This window comes from Petaurus breviceps, unplaced genomic scaffold (genome assembly GCF_028583685.1).
Source record: "Petaurus breviceps papuanus isolate PSGF00001 unplaced genomic scaffold, PetGlider_PUasm1.0 90895, whole genome shotgun sequence".
Lineage (NCBI taxonomy): Eukaryota > Metazoa > Chordata > Mammalia > Diprotodontia > Petauridae > Petaurus > Petaurus breviceps.
This window is the reverse complement of record NW_027187372.1, coordinates 4,122,263-4,147,605: the sequence shown is the minus strand read 5'-3', so window position 1 is coordinate 4,147,605 and position 25,343 is coordinate 4,122,263. Positions and strand designations below refer to the sequence as shown.

Here is a 25,343-nt window from a genome sequence, read left to right as displayed (position 1 = left end):
ATTACATCTGACAAAAAAAAGAGAAATAAAACATTTTTATACAATATAGGAATAGTGAGAAACTAGATGGTCATATGGATTAGGGAACCACACCATGAAGTCAAAGACTGGAATTCTAATCCTTAACTGAATTAAACAAATGTTTCTTAAATACCTAACTCGTGCGTGGTAGTATGCTAGGCCCTGGGAAAACAAAGATGAAAAAGATTCTATGGTCTCAAGAAGCTTACATCCTTCTGGAATGTCAGCTCTGCCTCTGACACCCAAGGAGTGTGGGTGTTTTCAACTCTAAAAGCCTCAATTTCCTTATCTATAAAAACAAATCCAAAAACAAAAAGCAAAAAAAAAAAGGTTTGGCAAAACTTCTCAGGAACACCACAATAAATCCGTGGTTGTTGCACAGGTGAAAAACCATAATGTGAGATGTTTTCTAAACCTAGAAAAAGGCTTGACTTTGCAGTACTCTGCAGACTCTGTTTTTAAATGGTCTGAAAAACGAAGCCGTTTTTTTCACAAATTACATGTAAAAACAATTTTTAACATTCATTTTTCCAAACTCTAAGTTCCAAATTCTCTCCTCCTCCCTTGCCTCAACTTTGAAAAAGCAAGCAATTCCATATCAGTCACATTGTAGAAGAAAACATAAATTTTTTAAAAAGAAAGAAAAATATAGCTTAAAAATAGTTTGCTTCAATACTTTATTCAGACTGTATCAGTTCTTTCTCTGGAGATAAATAGCACTGTTCATTATAAGTCCCTCAGACTTTTCCTGAATCATTCCATTACTGAGAATAGCTAAGTTATTCCCAGAAGATCATCACATAATGTTGTTACTATGTACACTTTTCTGGTTTTGCTCACTTCATTTAGCATCAGTTCATGTAAGTCTTTTCAGATTTTTCTTAAAGCATCCTACTCAGAAACAGGACCTCCAAGTGGCTCCAGCTTCTACACTGAGGGATTGAAGGACCTGGAATATGATATTCCGGAGGGCAAAGGAGCTGGGATTAAAACCAAGAATCACCTACCCAGAAAAACTATCATGTTTCAGGAGAAAATATGGTCATTCAATGGAATAGAGGACTTTCAAGCATTCTTGATGAAAAAACCAGAGTTGAATAGAAAATCTGACATTCAGACACAAGAAGCAACAGAAGCTTGAGAAGGTAAACAGGGAAAAGAAATCATAAGGAACTTATCAAAGTTGAACTATTAACATTCCTACATGGAAAAACAATAATTGTATGATAAAACTGATGAAACTTTTCTCAGTATGAAAATAGTTGAAGGGAATAGAAAAAATATATATATATACATATATATATATATGTCTATATCGGAGGGTATATGGGCATATGAAAACATATGTGAATGTGTGTATATATGTTTACAGGTATACATAGATGGAGGCACAGGACCAACTTAATAGGAAGGGATGATACTTAAAAGGTGAAATTAAGAGGTGAGAGAGGAATATAATGAGAGGAGATGGAGAGAGACAGAATGGGGTAAACTATCTCATAAAGAAGGGAAAATGGTTCCAATGGAGGGGAAGAACAGGAAGGCAAAAGGGAATGGGTCAACCTTATTCTCATTGAATTTGGCTTAGGGAGGGAATGAAATACACACTAAATAGGATATCTCACCCTACAGGAGAGTAGGGGGGAAGGGGATGAGAGAGAGGATGATAGAAGGGAGGGCAGGCTGGGGGGGAGGGAAGTTGGAAGCACTCAGTTTTGAAAAGGGACGGGATCAAAGTAGGGAATAGAACAAGTGGGAAGTGGGATAGGAGGGAGGGAAATATAGTCAGTCTTTTACAATATACTATATTAATGTTCTGCATTAGCTACACATGTACAACCTATACTGAACTGCTTATCTTCCCAGTAAGGGTGGGAGACAAAGGAGGAAAGGAATGAATCTGGAATTCAAAGTTTTAAAATCAAATGTTTAAAATTATATATATATATATATATATATATATATATATATATACATACACACACACTATTATTAATACTATTTTACATGTAACTGGGAAATAAGATATACAGGCACTGGGGCACAGAGATCCATCATGCCCTACTGGAAAAGTCAAAAGGAGTATGGGAGAAAATATGGGAGAGAGCAGATTAGGGGAAGGGATATCCTGTGACATTACTATTTTGGGGCGGTGGGTAGGGGAAAAATGGGGAGAAAATTTGTAACTCAAAATCTGGTGGAAATTAATGATGTTAACCAGATGTTAATAAAGCATTTGAAAAATGGAAATAAAAAGCATCCCACTCATCATTTCTTACATGATTCCATCACAAGTATAAACCACAACTTGTTCAGCCATTGGCCAACTAATGAGCATCCCCTCAACTTCTAATTCTTTGATATCACAAAAAGAGCTGCTAGAAATATTTTTTGCACATAGAAGTCCTTTCCATTTTCTTTTTTTTCCCTCTTTGGGATACAGACCTAGTCATGGTACTGCTGTGTCAAGGGGTATGCATGGTTTTAAGGCCCTTTGGGAATAGAGTATAACTGCTCTCCAGAATGGTTGAATCAGTTCACAACTCCACCAATGGCACTTTAATATCCCAGTTTTCCAACATCCCCTCCAACATTTGTTATTTTCCCTTTCTATCATATTAACCAGTCTGATAGGTGTGGAGTGGTACCTCAAAGTTGTCTGAATCTTCATTTCTCTGATCAACAGTGATTTAAAGCATTTCATATGATTACAGATAGTTTTGATATCTACCTCTGAAAATGACCTATTCATATCCTTTAACCACATCTATTGGTGAATGACTTTATAAATTTGACTCAGTTCCCTATATAATTGAGAAATGAGGCCTGCATCAGAGAAACGTTCTGTAAAAATGTTGCCATAGTTATAATTACTAACTGTATTTCACTACATCCTATTTTTACCATTTATCCTCTCTTTCACCCTTACCCTCCTCAAAAGTGTTTTGTTTCTGACCACCGACCCCCCAATCCATCTTCCATTCTATCAGCCTATCTCCCTTCTCTTGTTCCCTTCCCCTCCCACTTCCCTGTAGGATAAGATAGATTTCTATACTCAACTGAGTATGTATGTGATATCCCTCTTTCAGCCAATAACAATGAGAATAAAGTTCAAGTACTGTTTGCTACTCCCAGCCCCCATCTTCCCCTCCACTGTAAAAACTCTTTTGCATCTTTTTCATGTGAGATAATTTACTCCATTCTATCTCTCCCTGGTGAGGCTGGTGACCTTGCACAGCCCTCCCTCACTCAAATCAAAGTCAACTGCAAATCATGTCATCATTTCCCTTGATATCATGGTCCTCTTTGAAAACAAAGGACAAACACAACAACTTCTCCCTTCTCCCAGTGGATTCCTCTTTCTTACCCCTTAATTTTATTTTTTTAGATGTCACTCATCATAGTCATCACTCTTTCTCACCCCTTAATGTTATTTTATTTTTTTAGATATCATCCCTTCATAGTCAACTCACATACCTGGGCCCTCTGTCTATATATATTACCTTCTAACTGTCCTAATAATGATAAAGTTGTTAGAAAATTACAAGTATAATCTGCCCATGTAGGAATGTAAACAGTTTAACCTTACTGAATCCCTCATGATTTCTCTTTCCTGTTTACCTTTTCATGCTTCCTTTAAGTCCTGTATTTGAAAATCAAATTTTCTATTTGGCTCTGGTCTTTTCATCAGGAATACTTGAAAGTCTTCTATTTCATTAAATATTCATTTTCCCCCTAATACACTAACCTCAGTTTTGTGGGGTAAATGCTTCTGGGTTGTAATCCTAGTTCCTTTGCTCTCTGGAATATCATATTCCTAGTCCTCAGATCCTTTAATGTAGAAGCTACTAAATCTTGTGTTATCCTGATTGTAGAGCCACAATATTCAAACTGTTTCTTTCTGGCTGCTTGCAATATTTTCTTCTTGCCCTGGGAGTTCTGAAATTTGGCTATAACATCCCTGGGAGTTTTCATTTTGAGACTTCTTTCAGGGGGTGATTGATGGATTTTTTCAATTTGGCAGTTTTCCTTGAAAATTTCTTGAAAGATAATGTCTAGGCTCTTTTTCTAATCCTGACTTTTATGTAGTCCAATAATTCTTAAATTATATCTCTCCTTGATCTATTTTCCAGCTCAGTTGTTTTTCCAATGAGATATTTCACATTTTCTTCTATTTTTCCTTTTTTAAATTTTGTTTTATTACTTCTTGATGTCTCAAGGTGTCACGAGCTTGCACTTGCGCAATTCTAATTTTTAAGAATTATTTTCTTCAGTGAGCTTTTATGTCTCCTTTTCCATGCTTTTTAAGGCATTCTTCTCTTCCAAGGATTTCTGTTCCTCTTTTACCATTTGGCCTATTCTGGTTTTTAAGGTGCTACTTTCTTCTGTATTTTTTGTGCCTCCTTTATAAAGCTGTTGACTTTTTACCATGATTTTCTTGCATCATTCTCATTTCTCTTCCCAATGTTTTCTCTACTTGTCTTATTTGATTTCTAAAATCCTTTTCAAGCTCTCCCAGGAATTCTTTTTGGTTCTGAGACAATTCACATTTTTCCCCCAAGGCTTTGGATATAATCGTTTTGACTTTGTTGTTTGCTTCTGAGTTTATGTTTTGAACTTCCCTGTCACCACAATACCTTTCTATTGTTAGGTTCTTTTTATTTGTTTGCTTATTTTTCCGGCCCTTTTTTTTTTTAATTTTAACTTTATATTAAAGCGGGGTACTGCTCATGGGGTGGAAGGAGCACTATCCTAAACTTCAGGGTTTTTTTCATGCTGCTTTTTTCAGAGCTAGTTCTGGGGGTCTATAAGTTTTCAGTTCTTCCAAGGTGGCATAATCTAAGGAGGGGTGTGATCGCTGCTCTCCTAGCCTGTGCTCTGGTCTATAAGCAACCACAAGCACTCCTTTCTGCCCTGGGACTGTGACCAGGGCCACTGTACCCCTGCCACGACATGCTCTGGTGTGCTAGCGCTCTTCTATGTTGCCCTGCGACTGTGATCCTGAGCCGAGTATAGGCAATGCACCCAGCGCCCCTAGAAACCTTGTCACAAAAGGATTGGTTGGAAAAGCAGAGGATATTTTACCTGAGTAAAAGACTTAAAGGAGAAAACAGGATAGTGATTTTTAAGTATCCAAAGAGATATATGTGAAAGAATGATCAATTTTAATTTGGTCTTGAAGGGTAGCTCTAGGACCAATGGAGGAAGTTACATGGAGACATCTTTGACTCAGTGTAAAGAAATAAATTTCCTGACATTTCAAGTTGTCTAAAAATGTAATGAACTACTTACAAAATAGTGAGTACCCCATTCATGCAAGTGATGGGGGTAGAAATTGTGTAACCATTGGCAAGGAGGTTTTGGGATAGAACTGAATTAATAATTTATATAAGGATTGGACTAGATGATCCCTGAGGTTCCTTCAAACTCTAAGATTCTGTGATTCTATAAGTAGCCTGCACAGAGAGTTCCTGAGAGCAATATTGAATGACAAACAGGAAATTAACACCATTTGTCAAATTTTCCTCCAACTTAAAGAATATCCTTTTGGATATCCTATCCAAAACCCTGCACAGTTTTGATAGAAACATAGATACAAGAAGAAATCAAAGGAGTTCCAAAGGCTTACTTGACTAGAATAAAGTAGACTGCTAGTAAGTGATAAAAAAAAATTTTTTTAAGCAATCGGGGTTAAGTAACTTGCTCAAGGTTACACAGCCAGTTATTTCTGGGTGTGGTGCTGAGTGTCTGAGCCTGGGATTCGATCTCCAGGTCATTCCAACACTGGAGCCAGTGCTCTTACTCGCTGAGCCACCTGGCCGCCCCTAAAAAAATTTTTTTTTTTTAAAGGTATTCTGGACCAAAAAAAGTCAAAGCCAGGAAGAAGGGAACCATGTCTACAAAAATATTTTGGTTGTGATTTAGTTCCATCAGTAAAAATGTGCTCTAATTATAGCATCAGAACACACAGGTGTCAAAGGCATCTAAATGTGAAATAAAAAAGTCTTCTTTATGACAAATTTTGTCAATTACAAACTTTAAAAACAGACTCCTTTAAACATAATTTTACTAAAAATTATATTTCTCTCTCCTTTGAGCTCTATTATTCTCCAGGCCCTAAGCTCAACTCTGTTCAACACTTCCCTAAGCATGGTTCTTCCCTGGCCGATAAGTTCAATTATCACTCAGCAATAAGTACCATGTCTTTTTCTTCCTCTAATCAGCTCTTGTATCCAGAATGCGGCAGAACAATCTCTGAGGCCTGTCCTAACCCATGTAGAGGTCTGGTCTTGCTTAATTCTAGTGCTACAGAGCAGGATCTATTATGTGAAACAATTTAGTTCTATCTCATGATAAACAAAAAACCATGTTTCTGCCAGTCAAGTCCCAACTAAGCAATATGCATTTGTCCCAACTGTCACCAGTTTTAGGTGTCAGAATTTCCCAGCTAGCAACTTCAAAGTCCACATATCAAATCACACACAAATTAGATTATGGGAAACAGAGCACTTTAGCCATCTTTACTCTGTCTTTCTCTACAGGCTGCTTTCTCAGTTTCTCTCTCACAACTATCCTTGTTTCTGCCCTCTTTTTATTAATAAAGTTTTTCAAATCAGAAAAGAATTTTTGTTGTTGTGATTTAGTCATTTTTCAGTCATGTCTAAATCTTCACAAACCCTTTTGAGGTTTTCTTGGCAAGGATACGGGAGTGGTTTGCCATTTCTTTCTCCAGTTCATTTCACAGATGATGAAACTGAGGCAAAGAGAGTTAAGTGACTTGTCCAGGGTCACACAACTAGTAAGTGTTTGAGACAAGATTTGAACTCAGGAAGAGAAGTCTTGCTGACTCCAGGTCTGGCACTTTATCCACTGTACCACCTAGTTGCCAGAAAAGAATATTACCCTATAGGTACAATGGATAAAACATAAATTAGCTGCCCTAGCTATTAACATAGCTCTGTTGCTAAGATTTTCAATTCTCTTTGCCTCAATTTCCTATCTGTAAAAAATGGGGGTTATCAGCCTGGCTCCCACTCTCCAGAAAATTCTCAGCCTTCTCTGTTCACAACAAAAGTTAAGTGGACTCTTTGACACCCCTGTCATCTGTCTACCAACCAGTCCTAAGGGAGTCAGCAATCCTTACCTCAACCCTGAGCAGGACTAACACCTCCAACGAGAATCACCAATCCCAACTCTCAGATTAATGTAATTTTACTACTGTCATCCCAGGACAAAATATGAATGATAAATCAAGTACAACCTATAACTCAATAAAGAACTTCACAGATATGTATGTTTGTGTGAATACCTAATAAACCATCTACTGTAGATAGGTGTATATAACTATACACATTCTACTATATGTAGGTATATATTACTACTATATATGTATACTATATATACTTTTTTTTTAAACCTAAAGGATAGGGGCAGCTAGGTAGCACAGTAAATAAAGCACTGGCCCAGGAGTCATGAGGACCTGAGTTCAAATCTGGCCTCAGACACTTAACACTTACTAGCCATGTGACCTTGGCAAGTCACTTAACCCCAACTGCCCTGCCTTCCCCCTCCAAAAAATCCCACAAAAACCTAAAGGAGAAAATTTTCCTAAAAACCTAATTGGAAGCATCAATGGACAGGATAAAACACATGCCAATGGAAAAATTAAACTGAATAATAAACAGATTAAAAGGAATTAAAGTAGAACTCTACAAAAGCCATTTAAAAAAACACAAAAAGAAATGAAGTAACAACAAGGGAAACTGCAAAACAATATACAAAGTCTAAAAGCAACTACAGAAGCAGCAAATAACAGAACATATTTAATCAAAGAGGAAGAGATAAAATAAAATTAGAAAACCAACCCAGAAAGAAAGGGAACCAAAAGAGGTACTACTATGTTATGGAAATTTTTGTTTTATTTCATAAATTAAAAATAAAATAAATTTTTAAAAGAGATAGAGGACAAAATTACAGATTTGAAAGACAAAACAAAGATTAAAACATCAGATTAAGTGGAATCCAAAATATGGTGAAAAAGAAAAGCTGAGGAGCTAACTAGAGAAAAGGTTTTTATAGTGAATTTGATCATGCTATATTCTATAAGTAAAAAAAAACAACATGCAGAACACTAGCAAGAAGTCCTAATTTTCCAAACAACACAATCATAAAGCCATAAAATTAATCAACCAAAAATCAAGAGGGAGGGGAAGAGTCTATATCAAATAGAATAACTTCAGAATTTAAAAAAAAAAGGAAATAGATCAAATGTGGGGAAAATATATCAAAAAACTTAGAACAAACAGTAATGGGTTCCAAAATTACATATTTTGTAAATAAGACAATATTATTTTACAAAAGAATGATTTACTTCAAAGACCAATAAGACTTGAAATAATTTATCATCAAATATCTACACCTTAAAGAGATGCTAAGAAGATATAGAAAAAGAAGACCAGACTAACTGAATAATAAGTTATTAACAATGATACACTTTAACAGCAAAAAAAAGGGGGGGGAGGGAAAAAGGAGAAATGTTCCAATAATCTCAAAGATAAGTCTCTTCTTTTAAGATAAAAAAGGAAAGATCTAAAGCACACAAAAAAGTCCTGTCTAAAAATATTTACAGTCATAATATACATAATTATAAAAAAATTGGAAACAATTTTATTGCATTGGAAAAGTAAACAAGGACCCAAAGAATTCTAATGAGGACTTATATGCCGAAATAAATTAATTTAAATGTAAAGTTACTAAGCAACTTTAATTGGTTGAATTTATGTTCAATGTTAAGTTTTTAATAAAGCACTTAAAAATGAAATGAGGTGCTTGGCCTAAAATAATCTCTAAGACCTTTTTCAGTTCTACGATTCTCTAAACACACACATGCACGTGTGTATGGACACACGTGTATGATTGTTCATCCTTCATTTTCAAAGACCAATGACATCCACAATATGAGTGATGATACATGAGTTGTGTATGTGTGTTATATTTCTGCTGAGTTAGAAGTAGTATGTGTACCTCCAGTCATTCACTACAATTACATGTAGTCCCTAAAACCACTGTAGCAAAAAATTATCAGTAATACTTAATGCAGAAATTTAACTCTACAGTTTATATTTTTATATGATGTTTTTAAAACATAAGCTAAAACTATATGTTTATAATCAATGTAAATGAGAATGTTTACAAACAAATCTCTTCAGAGAAATCTGAAAATCAATTCCTATTGATATTTACTTGTAACTTTTTTTTTTTTTTTGGAGGGAGGAAGGCAGGGCACTTGGGGTTAAGTCAAACAGCTAGTAAGTGTGTCAAGTGTCTGAGGCCACATTTGAACTCAGGTCCTCCCAACTCCAAGGCCGGTATTCTATTCACTGCACCACTTAGCTGCCCCTCATTCACTTTCTGTATGATTTTCCCATTAAATAATCAGAAATGGGTATTGGGCCAATCCCACTATCCCACTGGACATTAGCAACCAGCATCAAATAAGCAACTGTACAAGGAGTAAGCATAGACATGGTCTTCTGAGTCTCATGAAATCGCGAGCCAAAGTATTTTAGTAGTGATAATACAGTATATATACTTTTTTTAAAAAAATAGCAATCACTAGTTACAAAGTGTATGCTTGCTCAAAGTAACTCATTCAGTCTACTATCATCTAAACATACATTCTTCTGTAACGGAATCTATCCAACTCTTGTCAGAAACTGTGTAAAGAAAGTCACCATGCAGTGGATTTTAACAAAAATTCAATGCCTAAGACATAGGGGGAGAATGAATATAGGGACTGGTTGGATGTTGTTGTAGCATATACAGATATAAACTATAAAGCTGGCTAAAGTCATTAATTTTCAATGCATCAGGATGTACAATCATAGGATAAACACAGTTAATTAATGGAAAAAAACACACATAAAACACTGTCATTCTATACTCAAGAAGCTCATCAGTGAAGTATACTATAGCAGAAAGAGTACTGGTCTAGGAAGAGAAGACACTGATTTTCATGTTAGATAAGTGAACCCAAGAGAGTCAATGGCATCACCAACGGAGACTATAAAGAGCAAAAAGAAAAGAAGGTCCAAGACAAGCCAGGGGTACACCCACAGTCTGTGGGAGTGACAAAGAAAAACCTGCAAAGAGGAAAGAGAAGGAACAGTCACACAGAAAGGAGAAGCAGGAGCTAACAGTGTCACAGAAACCTAGAGAGGAAAGAGTGTCCAAGAGAAGGTAAACAAGTGTCAAATGCTACAGAGATCAAGAAGTATAAGGACTGAGCAAAAAACATTTGATTTGTCAATTAAGAGATCACTGGGACTGTTGGAGAGGAATTTCAGTTGACTGCAAAGCCAGATTGCAGAGGATTTAGAAGAGAGTGGTAGCACAAGTACATCTTGTTTTCAATATAATGACAGTAATATCAGATTACTGCCATGAGAATGTCTTTTTATAGGTAATATTATTCTGCATTTAATTTACTGTAATAAATGTAAAATCCAACAAAATGGACATAAATGGTCACGTTTACATAAAAAAAAAAACTTTTGTAACATGTGCCAGTGCTGATCGTCTTTACAGATGGGTCTCACAGAACCACCTGCTACATACTTAATAGTAATGTGAAATCTCACATCCAAATTCAAGGTCCTTCATAAAATCTATTTTGAGAAAATGCTAAAATGCAAACTCTGTGTTGATATGAGACACATCCTGGTACAAATGAAAATATTAATGAAGGTAAAAAAGTACTGAAGTATATTCCACATTTAAAATCACATTTAAAAAAAAATCACTCCCATTAAAGATCTAGGCAGGACAGGAATCTTTCTGAAGAAAATCATAGAACCACAGACTTTTAAGGATGGAAAGGACAACAGAGGTCATCTTACCTACACAATCATTTTGAAGCTAAAAAGAAATTAAACCCGGACTAATGCTTTTTTTTTTTTAAGTACGGGTTCAGCTGAATATAAAATTCAAATCCTAGTGGTACGATAGGCAATTGTAGTTACATTTACATTGTGCTGCCTTCTAATAAAATTTTTAAGAATATTATATGAAAATAAGATATGAAGACTATAATGAGGTCAGAACAATTATTTATTCTAACAGCCTAAGAACTGCTTTCCAAGTTAGCATTCTAAGAGTCTATAAAAAGGCAGCCTAAAAAAGCTAAAGAAGGAAAAATTCCAAATACACAGGACCAAAGTGAAGGAAAGAAGTTATCGGATACAAATTCTGACTCAAAATCTGCCTTAAGAAATGATGGAAATTAACAGAAATTAAACTCACTGTTATCACCTTGTTGTCTTATACCTATCTCACTCGGTTGTTTTGAGACTGAAATAGAAAATGACTTTGCAAAAACTTTAAGGTGAAATCTAAGTGTCTATTATTATTATTATTAATTATTCATTCCATAGGATGAAACTTAAGTTTAATAATGCTAAAACATGGGTTTGTTGTAGAAAAAAGAAAAGCTAGCTCAGGACTGTCACTGAAACAGGGACTAGGAGCTATGAAATAGGCATTTTAGGTGACAATATGTGAAGTCTCTCAGGAGGCAGGAGATGGTTTTGGAAAAGCAATGGCCTAAAAGCTTTGGAACATGGCTTACATAACAGTAACAGGGAGCAGAGCTTAAATGGCAATTGTCCATAATGTAGCAGGATGGCTCCCATTCTGTGACGAGGGGCAGCCCAGGGGATGAAGGACCTGAGGTCAGGAAGCCCTGAGCTTAATGCTTGACCGCCACACTAAGGCTGTGAGTCACTGTAACAATGTCTCAGAGCCCTAGACAACTCTACCACTGAGCTGCAGAGCAGGTGCTGACCTGGATTGGTGTGGAGGAAGTTTCCTCACCAGGAATTCCCCACAGAAATGAAATAATGCGTGTCCAAAATTTCATGGTACTCAAGCACACAAAGAAATTTAAAAGACATGAGCAACAAAGAGATTAGAGTCCTTTTCACCAGGAGAACAAGGAAATCAGTAATTTCACACAAAAATTCTTTCACGTGGCTACCTGTGCATTATGCACAAAAGAAATAAATACAATCTTAAAGCTAGAAGGAATCTGAGTTCAATTTGCTGCTGATGAGACTAGGGAACAAAAGAGATTTGGTGTCCAAGCTAACCTGAAACCTTTTCCAACAGACAGACTCAATGTGAGCCAACGTGTGCTATGACAGCCAAAAGATCAGCTACAATCTTAGGCTGCATTAAAGAAGCCTGGTAACCAGAGAAAGGGAGGGGAGAGTGCCAAGGTATTCTGCCTAGTCAGATTGTCTGGAGCCCTGCACTAAGGTCTGCGCACTGAATTTCAGGAAAAACACTAACAAACTGGATACGTACAGGGAAGGGAAGGAAACCAAAGTGGTGCAAGGACTTAAGACTCTTCCTTATAGAAGGATCAGAGATCCCGGAGGAGAGAAGACTTGTTTTATTATTTTTTTTATCAAAAGCTTTAACTTCTAGTTTACATCGTTCATTTCTGCAAGATTTTGAGTTACAAATTTTCTCCCTGTTTTTCCCCTACCCACCACCCCAAAATAGAGATCCCACTGGATATCCCCTCCTCCAATCTGATCGCTCCCATATCTTCTTTATCCCCCTCCAACTTTCCAGTAGGGCACAGTGGATCTCTATGACCCAGTGCCTGTATATCTTATTTCCCAGTTACATGAAAATAATATTAATAATAGTATATAATTATCTTTTTTAAACATTTGATTTTAAAACTTTGAATTCCAGATTCATTCCCTTCCTCCCTTGTCACCCCCCTTACTGGGAAGATAAGCAATTCAATATAGGTTGTACATGTGTAGCTATGCAAAACATTTCTATAGTAGATATGTTATAAAAGACTGACTATATTTCCCTCCCTCCTATCCCACTTCCCACTTGTTCTGTTCTCTACTTTGATCCTGTCCCTTTTCAAAAGTGGGTGCTTGAAATTCTCTCTGCCCCAGCCTGCCCTCCCTTCCATCATTCCCCCTCTCATCCTCTTCCCCCCTACTCTCCTGTAGGATGAGATACCGTATTTAGTGTATATGTCATTCCCTCCCTAAGCCAAATTCAATGAGAATAAGGTTGACTCATTCCCTTTTGAATTTATGTTCTTCCCCTCCATTGTAACCATTTTCCCTTGACTCTTCTATATGAGATAGTTTACCCCATTCTGTCTCTCCCCATCTCTTCTCATTATATTCCTCTCTCACCTCTTAATTTCACCTTTTAAGTATCATACCTTCCCATTAAACTTGTCCTGTGCCCTCTATCTATGTATATCTGTACACATATATACACACATTCACATATGTATTCACATGACCATATATGCTCCTATATAGATATATATGTATGTGTGTGTGTGTATACACACACACACACACACACACACATTTCTATTGCCTTCAATTATTCTCATACTGAGAAAAGTTTCATCAGTTACAATTATCGTTTTTCCATGTAGGAATGTTAATCGTTCAACTCTAATAATTTTCTTATGATTTCTTTTCCCTGTTTACCTTCTCATGCTTCTCTTGCTTCTTGTATCTGAATGAAAAATTTTCTATTCAACTCTGGTTTTCCATCAAGAATGCTTGAAAGTCCTCTGTTCCACTGAATGACCACATTTTCCCCTGAAACATAATACTCAGTTATCTTTATTTTGCTTTTTGGAGGGCAATTTGGGGTTAAGTGACTTGCCCAAGGTCACATGGCTAGTTTTTGTGTTAAGTGTCTGAGGCCGAATTTGAACTCAGGTCCTCCTGACTCCAGGGCCAGTGCTCTATTCATTGCGCCACCTAGCTGCCCCATGATACTCAGTTTTGCTGGGTAGGTGATTCTTGGTTTTAATCCCAGCTCCTTTGACCTCCAGAACATCATATTTAAAGCCCTTCAATCCATCAATGTAGAAGCTGCCAGATCCTGAGTTATCCTGATTGTGTTTCCACAATATGCAAATTGTTTCTTCCTGGCTGCTTGTAATATTTTCTCCTTGATCTGGGAATTCCAGAACCTGGCTATAATATTCCTAGGAGTTTTCTTTTTGGGATCTTTTTCAGGAGGTGATCGGTGGATTCTTTCAACCTCTATTTTGCCCTCTGGTTCTAAAACATCAGGGCAGTTTTCCTTGAGAATTTCTTGAAGGATGATTTCTAGGTTCTTTTTTTGACCGTGGCTTTCAGGTAGTCCAATAATTTTAAAATTATCTCACCTGGATCTATTTTCCAGGTCAGTGGATTTCCCAATGAGATATTTCACATTGCCTTCTATTTTTTCATTTGTTTAGATATGTTTAATAGTATCTTGATTTCTCATGAAGTCATTGGCTTCCATTTGCTCCAATCTAATTCTGAAGGAATGATTCTCTTCAGTGAGCTTTTGAGATTCTTTTTCTATCTGGCAAATTCGCCTTTTTAAGGAATTCTTCTCCTCATTGCCTTTTTGAGCCTCTTTTGCCTTTTGAGTTAGTCTATTTTTTAAGATATTTTCTTCAGTCAGGTTGTTGACTCTCATTTCATAATTTTCTTGCATTGTTCTCATTCCTCTTCCCAATTTTTCCTTCACTTCTCTTATTTTATTTTCAAAATCCTTTTTAAGCTCCTCTATGGCCTGTAACCAGCTCGTATTTTTCTTTTTTCTTTTTCTTTTTTTCCTTTTGGAGGGCAATTGGGGTTAAGTAACTTGCCCAAGGTCACACAACTAGTTTTTTTGCGTGTTAAGTGTCTGAGGCCAGATCCGAACTCAGGTCCTCTTGAACCCAGGGCCAGCGCTCTACTCACTGCGCCACCTAGCCACCCCCAAGCTCGTATTTTTCTTGGAAGCTTTTGCTGCAGAAGTTCTGACTTCACTGTCTTCCTCCTATTCCATGCTTTGAGCCTTTTTGTCCCTAAAATAGGAATCTAATGTTGGATTCCTCTGTTTGCTTTGTTTCCCTCGTTTACTCTTGTTGCCACTCAATTACTTGACTTTTGGGCTTTTTGCCACAGTAGGACTCTGCTACCAGACAGGGGAGCTGCGTACCAAATGCTGGGGTTTTCTCAGCTGCCGAAGGTTAGTTGGGTGCCCTCTCTGAAGCCTCCACACGCTCTGGCAAGCTGGTCACACACCCCAGGACCTCTATCCTGGACCGCAATCCAGATCCAAGCAGGTTAAAGCAAGAGCGATTACACCTCAGACTGGTCCCTTGGTCCCCCTACAGTCTGCAGGCCAGGAGCTGAAGCTGCCATATGGCAGCAGCTTCTCCCTCTAGGGGATGAAGGCTGACAGCACTCCCAACTACTGGATCCCAAAGTCCACACTGTACTGACCTCTCACTTTGTCCTTAGCCAGGCTATCCTCAGCAGGAACTTAGTTTCTCTGTATCATTTTGTGGGTTCTGTAGCTCCAAAGTTTGTTCAGTCACATTTTACATGAATTGGAAGTGGTGGGAGCCGGAGCCCAGCAGAAGCCCTGTTTCTACTCCGCAATCTGGAAAGAAGACTTAGGAAGGACAGGGCAATGGTCTTCAGATATTTAAAGGCTAATATGTGGAAAACAGGGATCAGTCTTGTTCTGCTCTGGTCCCAGAGAGCAAGTCTATGGGCAGTAAGTGAAAGTTGCATGGAGGTAGATTTGAACTCAAAGAAAAAATTTCAAACCCTGAGAGGTCTGTAAAAAAGTAAAACAGGTTCCCTCTGAAAGTGGCAGGTAAACAGTCACTGGTGGTCTCCAAGTAGATGCTAACAGCCACGAGCTACACATGCTGTAAAGGAGAGTCTTGTTCCAGGATGAATTGGTCTCAAAGGCTCTGAATTCTTTTCCAATTTGGTGGTTCTCTGGCCCATCTTGAATTATTCTCTCTATTTTCTGAAGTCCTAAAACATGTCTTGCCTGTATTACTCACTCAGACTATCTGGTCTCACAACATTATTGGTTGTGCCTATATATGTCACCTTAATAGAGTGAAAGTTCATATTATAATTCGTGATGGCATTTTTGTCTTATGTTTCTTTATTCCCCTCCCCATATGAAGTGAGACACATGGACAATTAATAAATATTTAAGTAATATTCAATTATTATGCTAGTTAATACATAATTATCTGAACAACTGTTATATTCCATAGTTAGAAATAAGAGAAATAAAGTTATAATAGAATGCATCTTAAGTTCTTTATGCATGAAATTCACAATATGAATTTCAAATCTGTTAAAATTAAAAAGGATTCAGTTTTAACTGAAAGTTTTCCTGTATTTTATTTGGGGGACTGACTAGACTGGTAAATCAACACTGATGTCACTTGCTCACCTCTCATGACTGAATGATGCGTGAACAGATGTTGGCACCACAATTTGTAATCTTTCTCCTTCCCTCTCGTGACCGTGGAGGCAAATGAGCTGGAGTTCCGGTAGTCCTACACTCTTTACCTCATGCCAATTTCTACCTGAGGGAATATCATTGAAAAACAATTATTACTCCAAATAAAAGCTCAAAACTACTAACTTTCTCTGAACTAAAAAGTTCTTTTTTTTTTTTTAAGCAATCAGGGTTAAGTAACTTGCTCAAGGTTACACGGCCAGGTGTTTCTGGGTGGGTGCTAAGTGTCTGAGCCCGGGATTCGATCTCCAGGTCTTCTCAACACTGGAGCCGGTGCTCTTACTCGCTGTGCTACCTGGCCGCCCCTGAACTAAAAAGTTCTAAAAGCTACAGACATTATTTGCTATTTCTTTCTTCCTACCTCCCTAATCTTTACTAAGTAAGAAAGATTCAATATCAATATCAACTATCCCCACTAAATTAATGAAGAAATTAATACCCACATTACTGACTGATTCCTTGTCAAAATTCCAAAATTGCATCTCCCTGCCCACCCAATCACCTCCAAAAAAAAAAAAAAAGCCAAAACTTACCTTCCAGAAGATCCAAGTAAACTAAGAATGCTGTATAAACTTGAGAAGTCTCTGCCACATCTAACTCCAGCATCTCCAAAAACTGAAAGTCAAATAAATATAAAATAGTTAAGAAAGAATCTTTTTTGAAATTCATTCAACAAATACTCATTGCCTGCCTATTATGTCCTGAGGAACTTATGGTCTTTGCCACTTAATAACCCACGACCTTGAGTATTTTCTTCATTTGATGACCTCAAAGATCCCCAACAGCTCTATAGCTATGATGCCAAGATCTTGATGCAACAACATAGATACAGATCCTTAAAGGACAATACAAGGGAGCGAATAACTGAATTTCTGGTGAGTGTTCTCCACTAGATGGTAAAACGTCAGGATTAGAATCCTGTCTTACTCATCTTACAATTTCCCAGCAGTTGAGAGGCAGCTTACTCCTAAATCTCTTTAACTCCTGCTTTATATCTTTGGAATATAAAGAATTAAGGTAAGAGAAGATCTCTATTAAACACAAAACTTATTTAAACAGAGCAGAAATCACTTGAAAGACCAAAGGGAAAGTGTCAAGAAGTGTGAAAATATGTCTTAACACCACCAAATCTAGCTTATTTTTTTAAGTGAGGGAATGGGAAACTAGTAAACTGCTTACCTAATAAAATACCCATAGATAGGACATCATAACCCTGAAGAACTTTCAATGATGTTTAGATCTTTTCTGAAACAACACAAAAGTCCCTGGGACAGTTTGTATTGAAATAACACCCTATTCTCCATTCAATCATGCAAAGATTATTTATAGTGCATTTACTATAGACCTGTACTGTTCTGGGCTATGGAGCTATTACAGGATGCTCATCAATAAGGAACATATACCTGTCCTTAGATGGCTGACAAGTTAATATCAGGCAACTGGGCTTTTTCTTTCCCTAACACTTTACAGAAAAGCCTTCATTTATTTATTTATTTTTAAGCAATTGGGGTTAAGTAACTTGCTCAATGTTATACTGCCAGGTTTTTTTTGTGTGGGTGTTAAGTATCTGAGGCCAGAACCAATCCGGGGTCTCTCGACTCTGGGGCCGGCACTCTTACTCACTGTGCCACCTAGCCACCCCAAAGCCTACTTTAAAAGAATGTTTTTTGCACCCTCTGATTAGTCCAATTCAGGAAACTTTTCAAACTTGTTAAACTAAGTATATAAATCATTCCTATCTGAAAAGACAATGCCAAACCTATCTATCTCCCAGAATTGTTGAGAATCATAGCATAATGGATGTGGGGTTTGCTATCCAATGTATTTACTCAATTACTGAAATTATTCAGTTATTCAATTATTTAAAAACATAACTCTGAGAAGGGGGTCCATATGCTTCACCAGATTACAAAGGGGTCCATGACATGAAAAGAAGTTAAAAAGTACAGTCTGTTATTGTAAAACAAGTCTCCAGGGCCAAGTATCAACACTAGTATTACTTCTAAAGATCACTTATTATCAGCATTGAAGGACTTAGCATTTGATTACATTCTGTTTGGCACTGATTTTATAATTGACTAGAAGTGGTGGCATGGAGGGCTTTTTTTTTTCTCTGTTCTACTAAAGGTTGAAAAATATTTAGATATTTATAAAATTTAAACTCACGATGACCATCTCTTTTTAACTTTTTTTTTATATCATGGGGTTTTTAACTTTGTTGATGTCAAGAATCCCTCTATAGTCTGATGACCCCCTTCTATGTTATAAAATACTGAATAACTAAAAAGTGATACATTTTAGTTGGAGGTTAGTGAAAATAAAGATGTAATTTTTCCCCCATTCAAGTTCAGAATCATGATTTCAGATTCTAGTCTAATCTCCTAATGTTACAGATGAAACAGGTAAAGTTGCTCAAGTTCACAAAGGTAGTAAAAGTGAAGCAAAACCAGATCCATCATGGGACCCTCACTCCAACCCTTCAAGGCAAGTGTGCTATTATCCCCACCTGACAATTTAGGAAACTGAGGCTGGCAGGGGCTCCGTGACTTGCTTAGGGTCACCCACCTAGGAAGGATCTGAGGTCACATCTGAACTCAGGTCTTCCTGGTTTCAAGTACCCCGAACCACCTAGTTGCCTTAATGAGTCACCTTAAAAGCAGTCTGTCTTAATTAAAATATACACACAATCACCCCCAAAATGTTTAAAAGGCGTCATTCATTCTGGGCACTGCTGGTCTCCCCGTTTCATCCTGGCGGTGACCCCTTCTGCCCAGCAGCAGCAGGTCAAGGCTGAGGCTTGCAAGGAGAAACTGAGGCAGGGGCTGGGGCCGGAGGAGGCTTTCTGGGAGACCCTCCTGGGCCGAAGGATCAGGGATCTCGAGGTTCCAAAGGTTAGGCCCACAAGCGGGCATTAAGCACCTACTACATGCCAGGCACAAGACTAGGCTAAAACAAAGAAAGGCAGAACCAAGGGACCGGCGAGACGCCACAGCGAGGCCCGGGCCAGACGGAGCCGAGGACGGGCCGGACCGGACAGCCGAAGGAGCCCGGAAAAGCTCCTGCTCGGAGTTCTCCCATTTTACCGAGGAGAAAACTGAGGCCCGGAGAAGTTTGGTGACGTGTCTAAAGTCTCAGAGGAAGAAGTGGAGGAGGCGGAATTCGAACCCAAGTCTTTGGACTCGCGTCCTGGGTTCTTGGCACCTCATAGCGTTGGGGGGAAGGAGTGTGTGAAGCAGCGGGAGGCCCCGGAGCCCTTCTCCAGCGTGCCCCCCTCCCCGTCTCCCCCTCCACCCGGGAACCTGGGGGCTCGAGGGAAGGCTGACCTGCGGGTGGCTGGTCATCCAGTTGTTCTGTCCATCGAGAGCCCCTAAGACTGGGGGGACGCCGCCGGCATCACTGCCGCTGTCCAAAGAGCTCACGACCCGGCTCTCCTCCATGCCTGCAGCGCGCCCGGCCACCGCGCGGTGCGCCGCAGCTTCGCTCCGCCACTGGTGCTTCCAGACAGCTCTCCGGGTGGGAAGCGAGAGCCGCGCGCATTAAGGTTCCGCGTCCTCCTCTCCTGGAATGAATTTGGTCCTGGCTGTGGGCTCTTGTCCCGTAGCTCCTTCCTCTGCTGCTGCTGCTGCTCGGCCACTCCCTCCCACACTGTGTACTCCCACGCAAATGTATCCCGCACCGCTAGAATACAGGATAAGCTCCTACTGTGTTCAGGGCATTGTGTTAGGGGCTGAGTGAGATGACAGAGACAGAAAAACGTACAGAGACCAAAAAAATAGAGACAGAGACATATGGACAGACAGAAACAGAGAGAGGGAAGAGGGAGAGACAGAGACAGAAAGAGAGAGAGGAAGGGAGAAATAGACAGACCAGAAACACAAAGAGGGAAGGAGAGACAGAGGCAAACAGACAAGAGACAGAGAAACAGATAACCACAGAAAGAAATATAAACGGGGTGGAGGTGGAGGGAGAAAGTCAGAAATAAGGAGGGAGGGAGACAGAGAGACAAAGACAGAAGAGAACAGAAGAAAAGAGACATTTTAAAATTGAATTTTTTTCAGTTGACAAAAATCAATTTTATCTCCCTCACATAGGGGATAAAGGGGACGTCCCACCTTGTAACAAATAAACATAACCAATCAAACAAATCCCTGAATTTGACCATGTCCAAAATATATGTGCCTCATTCTGCACCTTCTGTCACGGTGTCAAGAGGCTGGGAGCATGCTTCATTATGAGAAGTCTGGAATGGTGGTTGGTCATTGAACTGATCAGAGTTCTTAAAGCTTAAGTTGCTTGTTTTCACAGTGTTATGATAAGACTATAAAAATGCATAAATGTATAAGTCAAAATGGCTTATTCACTCACATTCTTAAAACAATATTGCTGCTACTGTATACAGTGTTTTCTTGGTTCTGTTCATTTCACTCTTCATTATTTCATGAAAGTCTTCCCCTGCTTTTCTTTCTTTATTATACTATACAATTGCTTGTTTTATTCTATACATAAAAAATAAATTAAATATTTAATTTTTTAATTTAATTAATTTTTATTAAATTTATTATTATTATTATTATTAAAACCATTAAATAAAATTTAATTCATTTTTAAGTGCATACATTTTTCTCCTTGTTCTGCTCTTTTCACTTTGCCATCAGTTTGTACAAGTCTTCCAAGGTTTCAGGGAAACTATTCACTATTTCTTATGGAAAATCATTATTCCATTACATTCATATACCACAATTTGTTCAACTATTTCCCAATTGAAAAGTGCCCCCCCTTAGTTTACAATTCTTTGCTACTACAATGTGAGATATTATACAATTTTTTTGTGCTTATTAAGCCTTTTCCTCTTTCTTTGATCTCTTTGGGATATAGGCCTAGCAGTAATAATTATTTAGTCAGTAGACAAGCCTTCCAGGCATCTCCCTAAATACTGGACATACAAAGAATGGCAAACAAAACAAAACAAAACAACCAACCCAATCCCTTCCCTCAAGGAGCTCATGTTTTTTTTTTTTTTTCCATTCCTAGATATACTTTATTATGAGCATTAAAGATCTAAGCAAGGAGCTCACATTCTAATGGGGAGTCAACCTGCAAATGACTATCTTTGTACAAAATTTATACAGGGTAGATGAGAAATAATCTCAGAAGAGATTTGACCTGGGTCAAAGTGATGGAATCCTAATAAAGCTGCCCCCAGTCCCAATATTCTAACTTCATTATAGGCCTGGCCCCATTGCACAGCAGGCCCACTGTACCTACCTAATTCCCCTCCCCACCCCCCCAATATCCTAACTTCTTCATATATGCTTCACTGCTCACTGGAACAATGGATGTGTCCCTGAACTCTTAGTTCCCACAGAAACAGTAGGTGTGTCCATGTGATGGGAACCTAGCTACTGCCTCTACCTGGTCACTGCCCCAGACCCATTCCCACAGAAACAGGTGTGTTCTTGTATTCCATCACAATCACGTCATCCATCTAACTCAAGACAGGACCATAGTGCCTATCTGTCTTAACCAGACAGGACCACAATAGCTAGCCAGTTGGAGGGCAGAATGACCAGAATGTTTAACCATGGAACCATAGATGGGACTCCTCCATTACCTATTCCCTTGATAAACTCCTCCTCCATTACCTAATCCCTTAACAACAAACTCCTCCTGCCTTTTTAATATTCTATGTAAAATTCTGTTATGTAATTGTATCTTTACCCTTTAAAAATCCATCTTGCTATCTCTAAAGTTGCTGTTTCCTCTTGGAACTTAGTCCACTTCATGAGAGGCATCAATCTCAATAAATGCTTGTACTTGGATTAGAGGTGATCTGACTCTGAATTCTTTGAGAAGGTTCCACCACAACACATCATGAAACCACAATAGTTTTGAGGTGGGCAGAGACCCCACCCCAACAGCTTTTGGCATCCCTGGGTTTAAACCGCAACAAAAGGGTATAGATAGTTAAGTAACTTTTGAGGGCATAGATCCAAATTTCTTTCCAGAATGGTGGGGTCAATTCACTGCTCCACCAAGAGTGTATCAATGGGCCTGTTTTCCCACATTTGTCATTTTCTATTATTGTCAATTTTGCTAATCTGTTGAACGTGAGATGGACATTCAGAGTTGTTTAAATGTGCATTTCTCTAATCATTGGGAATTGGGAGTGTTTTTATATGGTTATTGATAACTTGAATTACTTCCTTAGAAAATTGTCAATTCATCTCCCTTGACTATCAGCTGGGAAATTATTTTTATTCTTATCGATTTGAATTGATTCCTTATATACCTTGGAAGTGAGACCCTTATCAGCAGCACTTGCTGCAAAGATATTTTTTTCCCTCAAGTTCCCTGTCTCCCTTCTAATTTTAGCTGCAATAGATTTTGTTTAAGCAGAACTTTTTTTTATGTAACAGAAATTGTCCATTTTATGTCCTAATATCCTCTCTATATTTCTTCTTTGGTCATGAACTCTTCTCCAAATAGGGCATTTATTACATGCTTACTACGTGCCAGACACTGTAATAGGATTAGGGATACAAATACAAGCAAGCAAAGCAGTCTCTACTTTCAATAAACTGATATTTTAATATAGAAAAACAATAGAGAAAGATGAGCTGGAAGTAGGGAAGGGCAGGGCATATTAGCAGTGTGATGTGAGAAGGCTAGGAAGTGGTAGGGGGCCAGTTTACTTCTATGAGCTCAGTTTCTCAAACACAAAGTTTAAATTTCAATTCAATCCAATTCAAATTCTTTTTCAGGGAGCTTACATTCTTTTTTTAAATTAATTTATTTTAAACTTAAATCTTAAAGCAAATATGCAATAAGAAAAGAAAAGGAAACATTTTACAAAACAAATACTGTAATGGGAATAGGAATTTGAAGATCTTCCCTGCCCCTTAGTAGACCTAGGGGAGAGTTTGAAGACCACCCCTGCTGTGAAAGTAAACTCTGCCCCTTAGAGCCCAAAGGAAGCTTCTGGGCTGTGATGATAATCTCTGCCTCCTGATAGGCTGAGTGTAGTCACATGGAGCCTGTGGTGGGAGAAGTTTGCTGAGGGGAATGAGAGCTCATGGAAAAGCTGGTAGAGAGTGAATCAAACAGTTGGAGACAGTTGAAGACAGTTGGGGACAGAGAAGCTCAGGCAAGGAGATAGAGATTTTTGTGAGTAAATATTGGTCTTATATTGGTTTGTGGGAAGGCTAAAGGATGCTGTGGCTGTCAGCATTATTATGGCTTCTGAGTATCTTTGGTACTATGATGGAATGGGCTTACTGGTTTTGAAATTCGGTTTTCTGGTATCTAAATAAATGCTTTAGTTCTACCCTCTTTCTGGAGAGTTTGGCATATTTTGTGATCAAACAGCATGCAATACTTATAGTCACAGTCTTTATTGTGATCATGGGCACTGTAAATATTGCATTAGTGCTACATTTGGCAGTGAGGATGGGATTGTGAAATATCAGACCTCTGGTTGGAGGCAGAAGGGATTTAGAAAAAGAAATGGCTATCCCAGGATGGGAGGATTTGCCTTATGCTTCCCTAGCAAGGGAGTGGTCTAAAAGTACAGGGCTACAGGGCTCTGTGAAAACTGGGAACAGAGACTAGAGATTTAGAAACATGTTTGCAAAGAATACCAATAAAACCTGGGAGAGAGCTGGAGGCAGTGAGTAGAAGAGGCTGGGTTTTGCTAGCAGTCTACCATATTGTGTGTAAAAGCAGAGACAAGCTGTTATAAGAGTTGGCTAAGGCCCAGCATTCACACCCTCCTTTAGAAGAGCAACTGGGAGAGTCTCAGGTAGAAGGAGAGAGTACTGGAGAGTCTCTGGAAAAAGAGAGCTGTTGTAAATTTGGCTCAGAAAAAGAAGCAAAAAAGTAACAGGAGGAAAGTTCTTACAGCTTTGGAAGAGTCTGAGCCTACCGTGTTTCCCCGATAATAAGACACTGTCTTATTAATTTTTTTGGAAAGAAAAACACCAGAGGGCTTATTTTCAGGGGAGGGCTTATGTTGTCCTGCCTCAGCTCTCCTCCGTGGCACTGCTCTCAATGGCGCCAGCAAGCAAATCACTGGGGAAGAACAGGAAGATGCACTCACTGCTGCAGCTCTGATTGGATGCAGCTTGGAGTGCGGCGTGCATTTCACCCGGGGGGGCTGGGACGGTGCATACAGAGGGTACCGTAATGTAGCGTGTAGTGCAGGGGATCACCTTCACTACAGTAGCAATCTCAATAGGGCTTATTTTCGGGGGGAGGGCTTATTTTAGAGGAATCTTACACAGTAAGGGGAGGGCTTATTTTTGGGATAGGTCTTATTATCGGGGAAACACGGTAATTGCCATGACAGAAAGTCTATGTGTTGTACAGAATGGTGATATAATGTTACTGAATGTTACATTGTTTCATGGTGAAGCCTTTCCAGGGGCAGAAGCTCGCCCCATACTGAGGCATGAGAGTCAGGGAGGGCAAGCAGTATTCAAGGAGATACTTGGGAGATTTCACTTAACAGGAGATTACTGATATTTTGAGCAGATTCATCCAAAGGATGAGAGAATGCTTAGTGTCTTGGATGGTAAGAATCACAGATGAAGGAGCTGCTAGGATAGTGCTAGATAAAGTGGACTGCTTGAAATTTAAGTATTTGCCAGAATCCTTTTGTCTAGCAAGCTTTTAGAGATTTCATTTGGCAGGAGGTAACAATATAACCAATCTCTTAACTTTAGGGGCTGATGGATGCAATAGAATGTATCCCACTGCTTCTATTTGGCCTAGTGGAAGCAGACCCTGTTGAAAGAAGTAATGAAAACTGCTATCATGGTTGGAGATGCAGATATCTATCAAGAAATCCCCTCAGCAGTTGCTCATAGAAATATTATGGTGAAGACAGCTCCTCCTGCTTATAAGCACCTATTTCTGACTCTACTAATTGGTGAAATAGGGAACCCTCTTTC

General features: G+C 38.6%; 1 protein-coding gene across 1 annotated transcript in view; it reads right to left on the bottom strand.

Annotated features, from left to right (window-relative positions):
• Positions 1 to 19,911, bottom strand: part of TSEN15 (tRNA splicing endonuclease subunit 15) — a 42,677-nt gene extending 22,766 nt beyond the window's left edge. The window contains exons 1-3 of the mRNA XM_069074413.1: positions 19,719 to 19,911; positions 16,929 to 17,010; positions 16,327 to 16,462 (exon numbers count right to left, since the gene is read on the bottom strand). Of these exons, the coding sequence (XP_068930514.1) occupies positions 16,327 to 16,462; positions 16,929 to 17,010; positions 19,719 to 19,832 (332 nt within the window). The 5' untranslated portion in view covers positions 19,833 to 19,911. The remainder of the gene's footprint in view (positions 1 to 16,326; positions 16,463 to 16,928; positions 17,011 to 19,718) is intronic.
• Between the last annotated feature and the right edge of the window lie 5,432 nt (positions 19,912 to 25,343).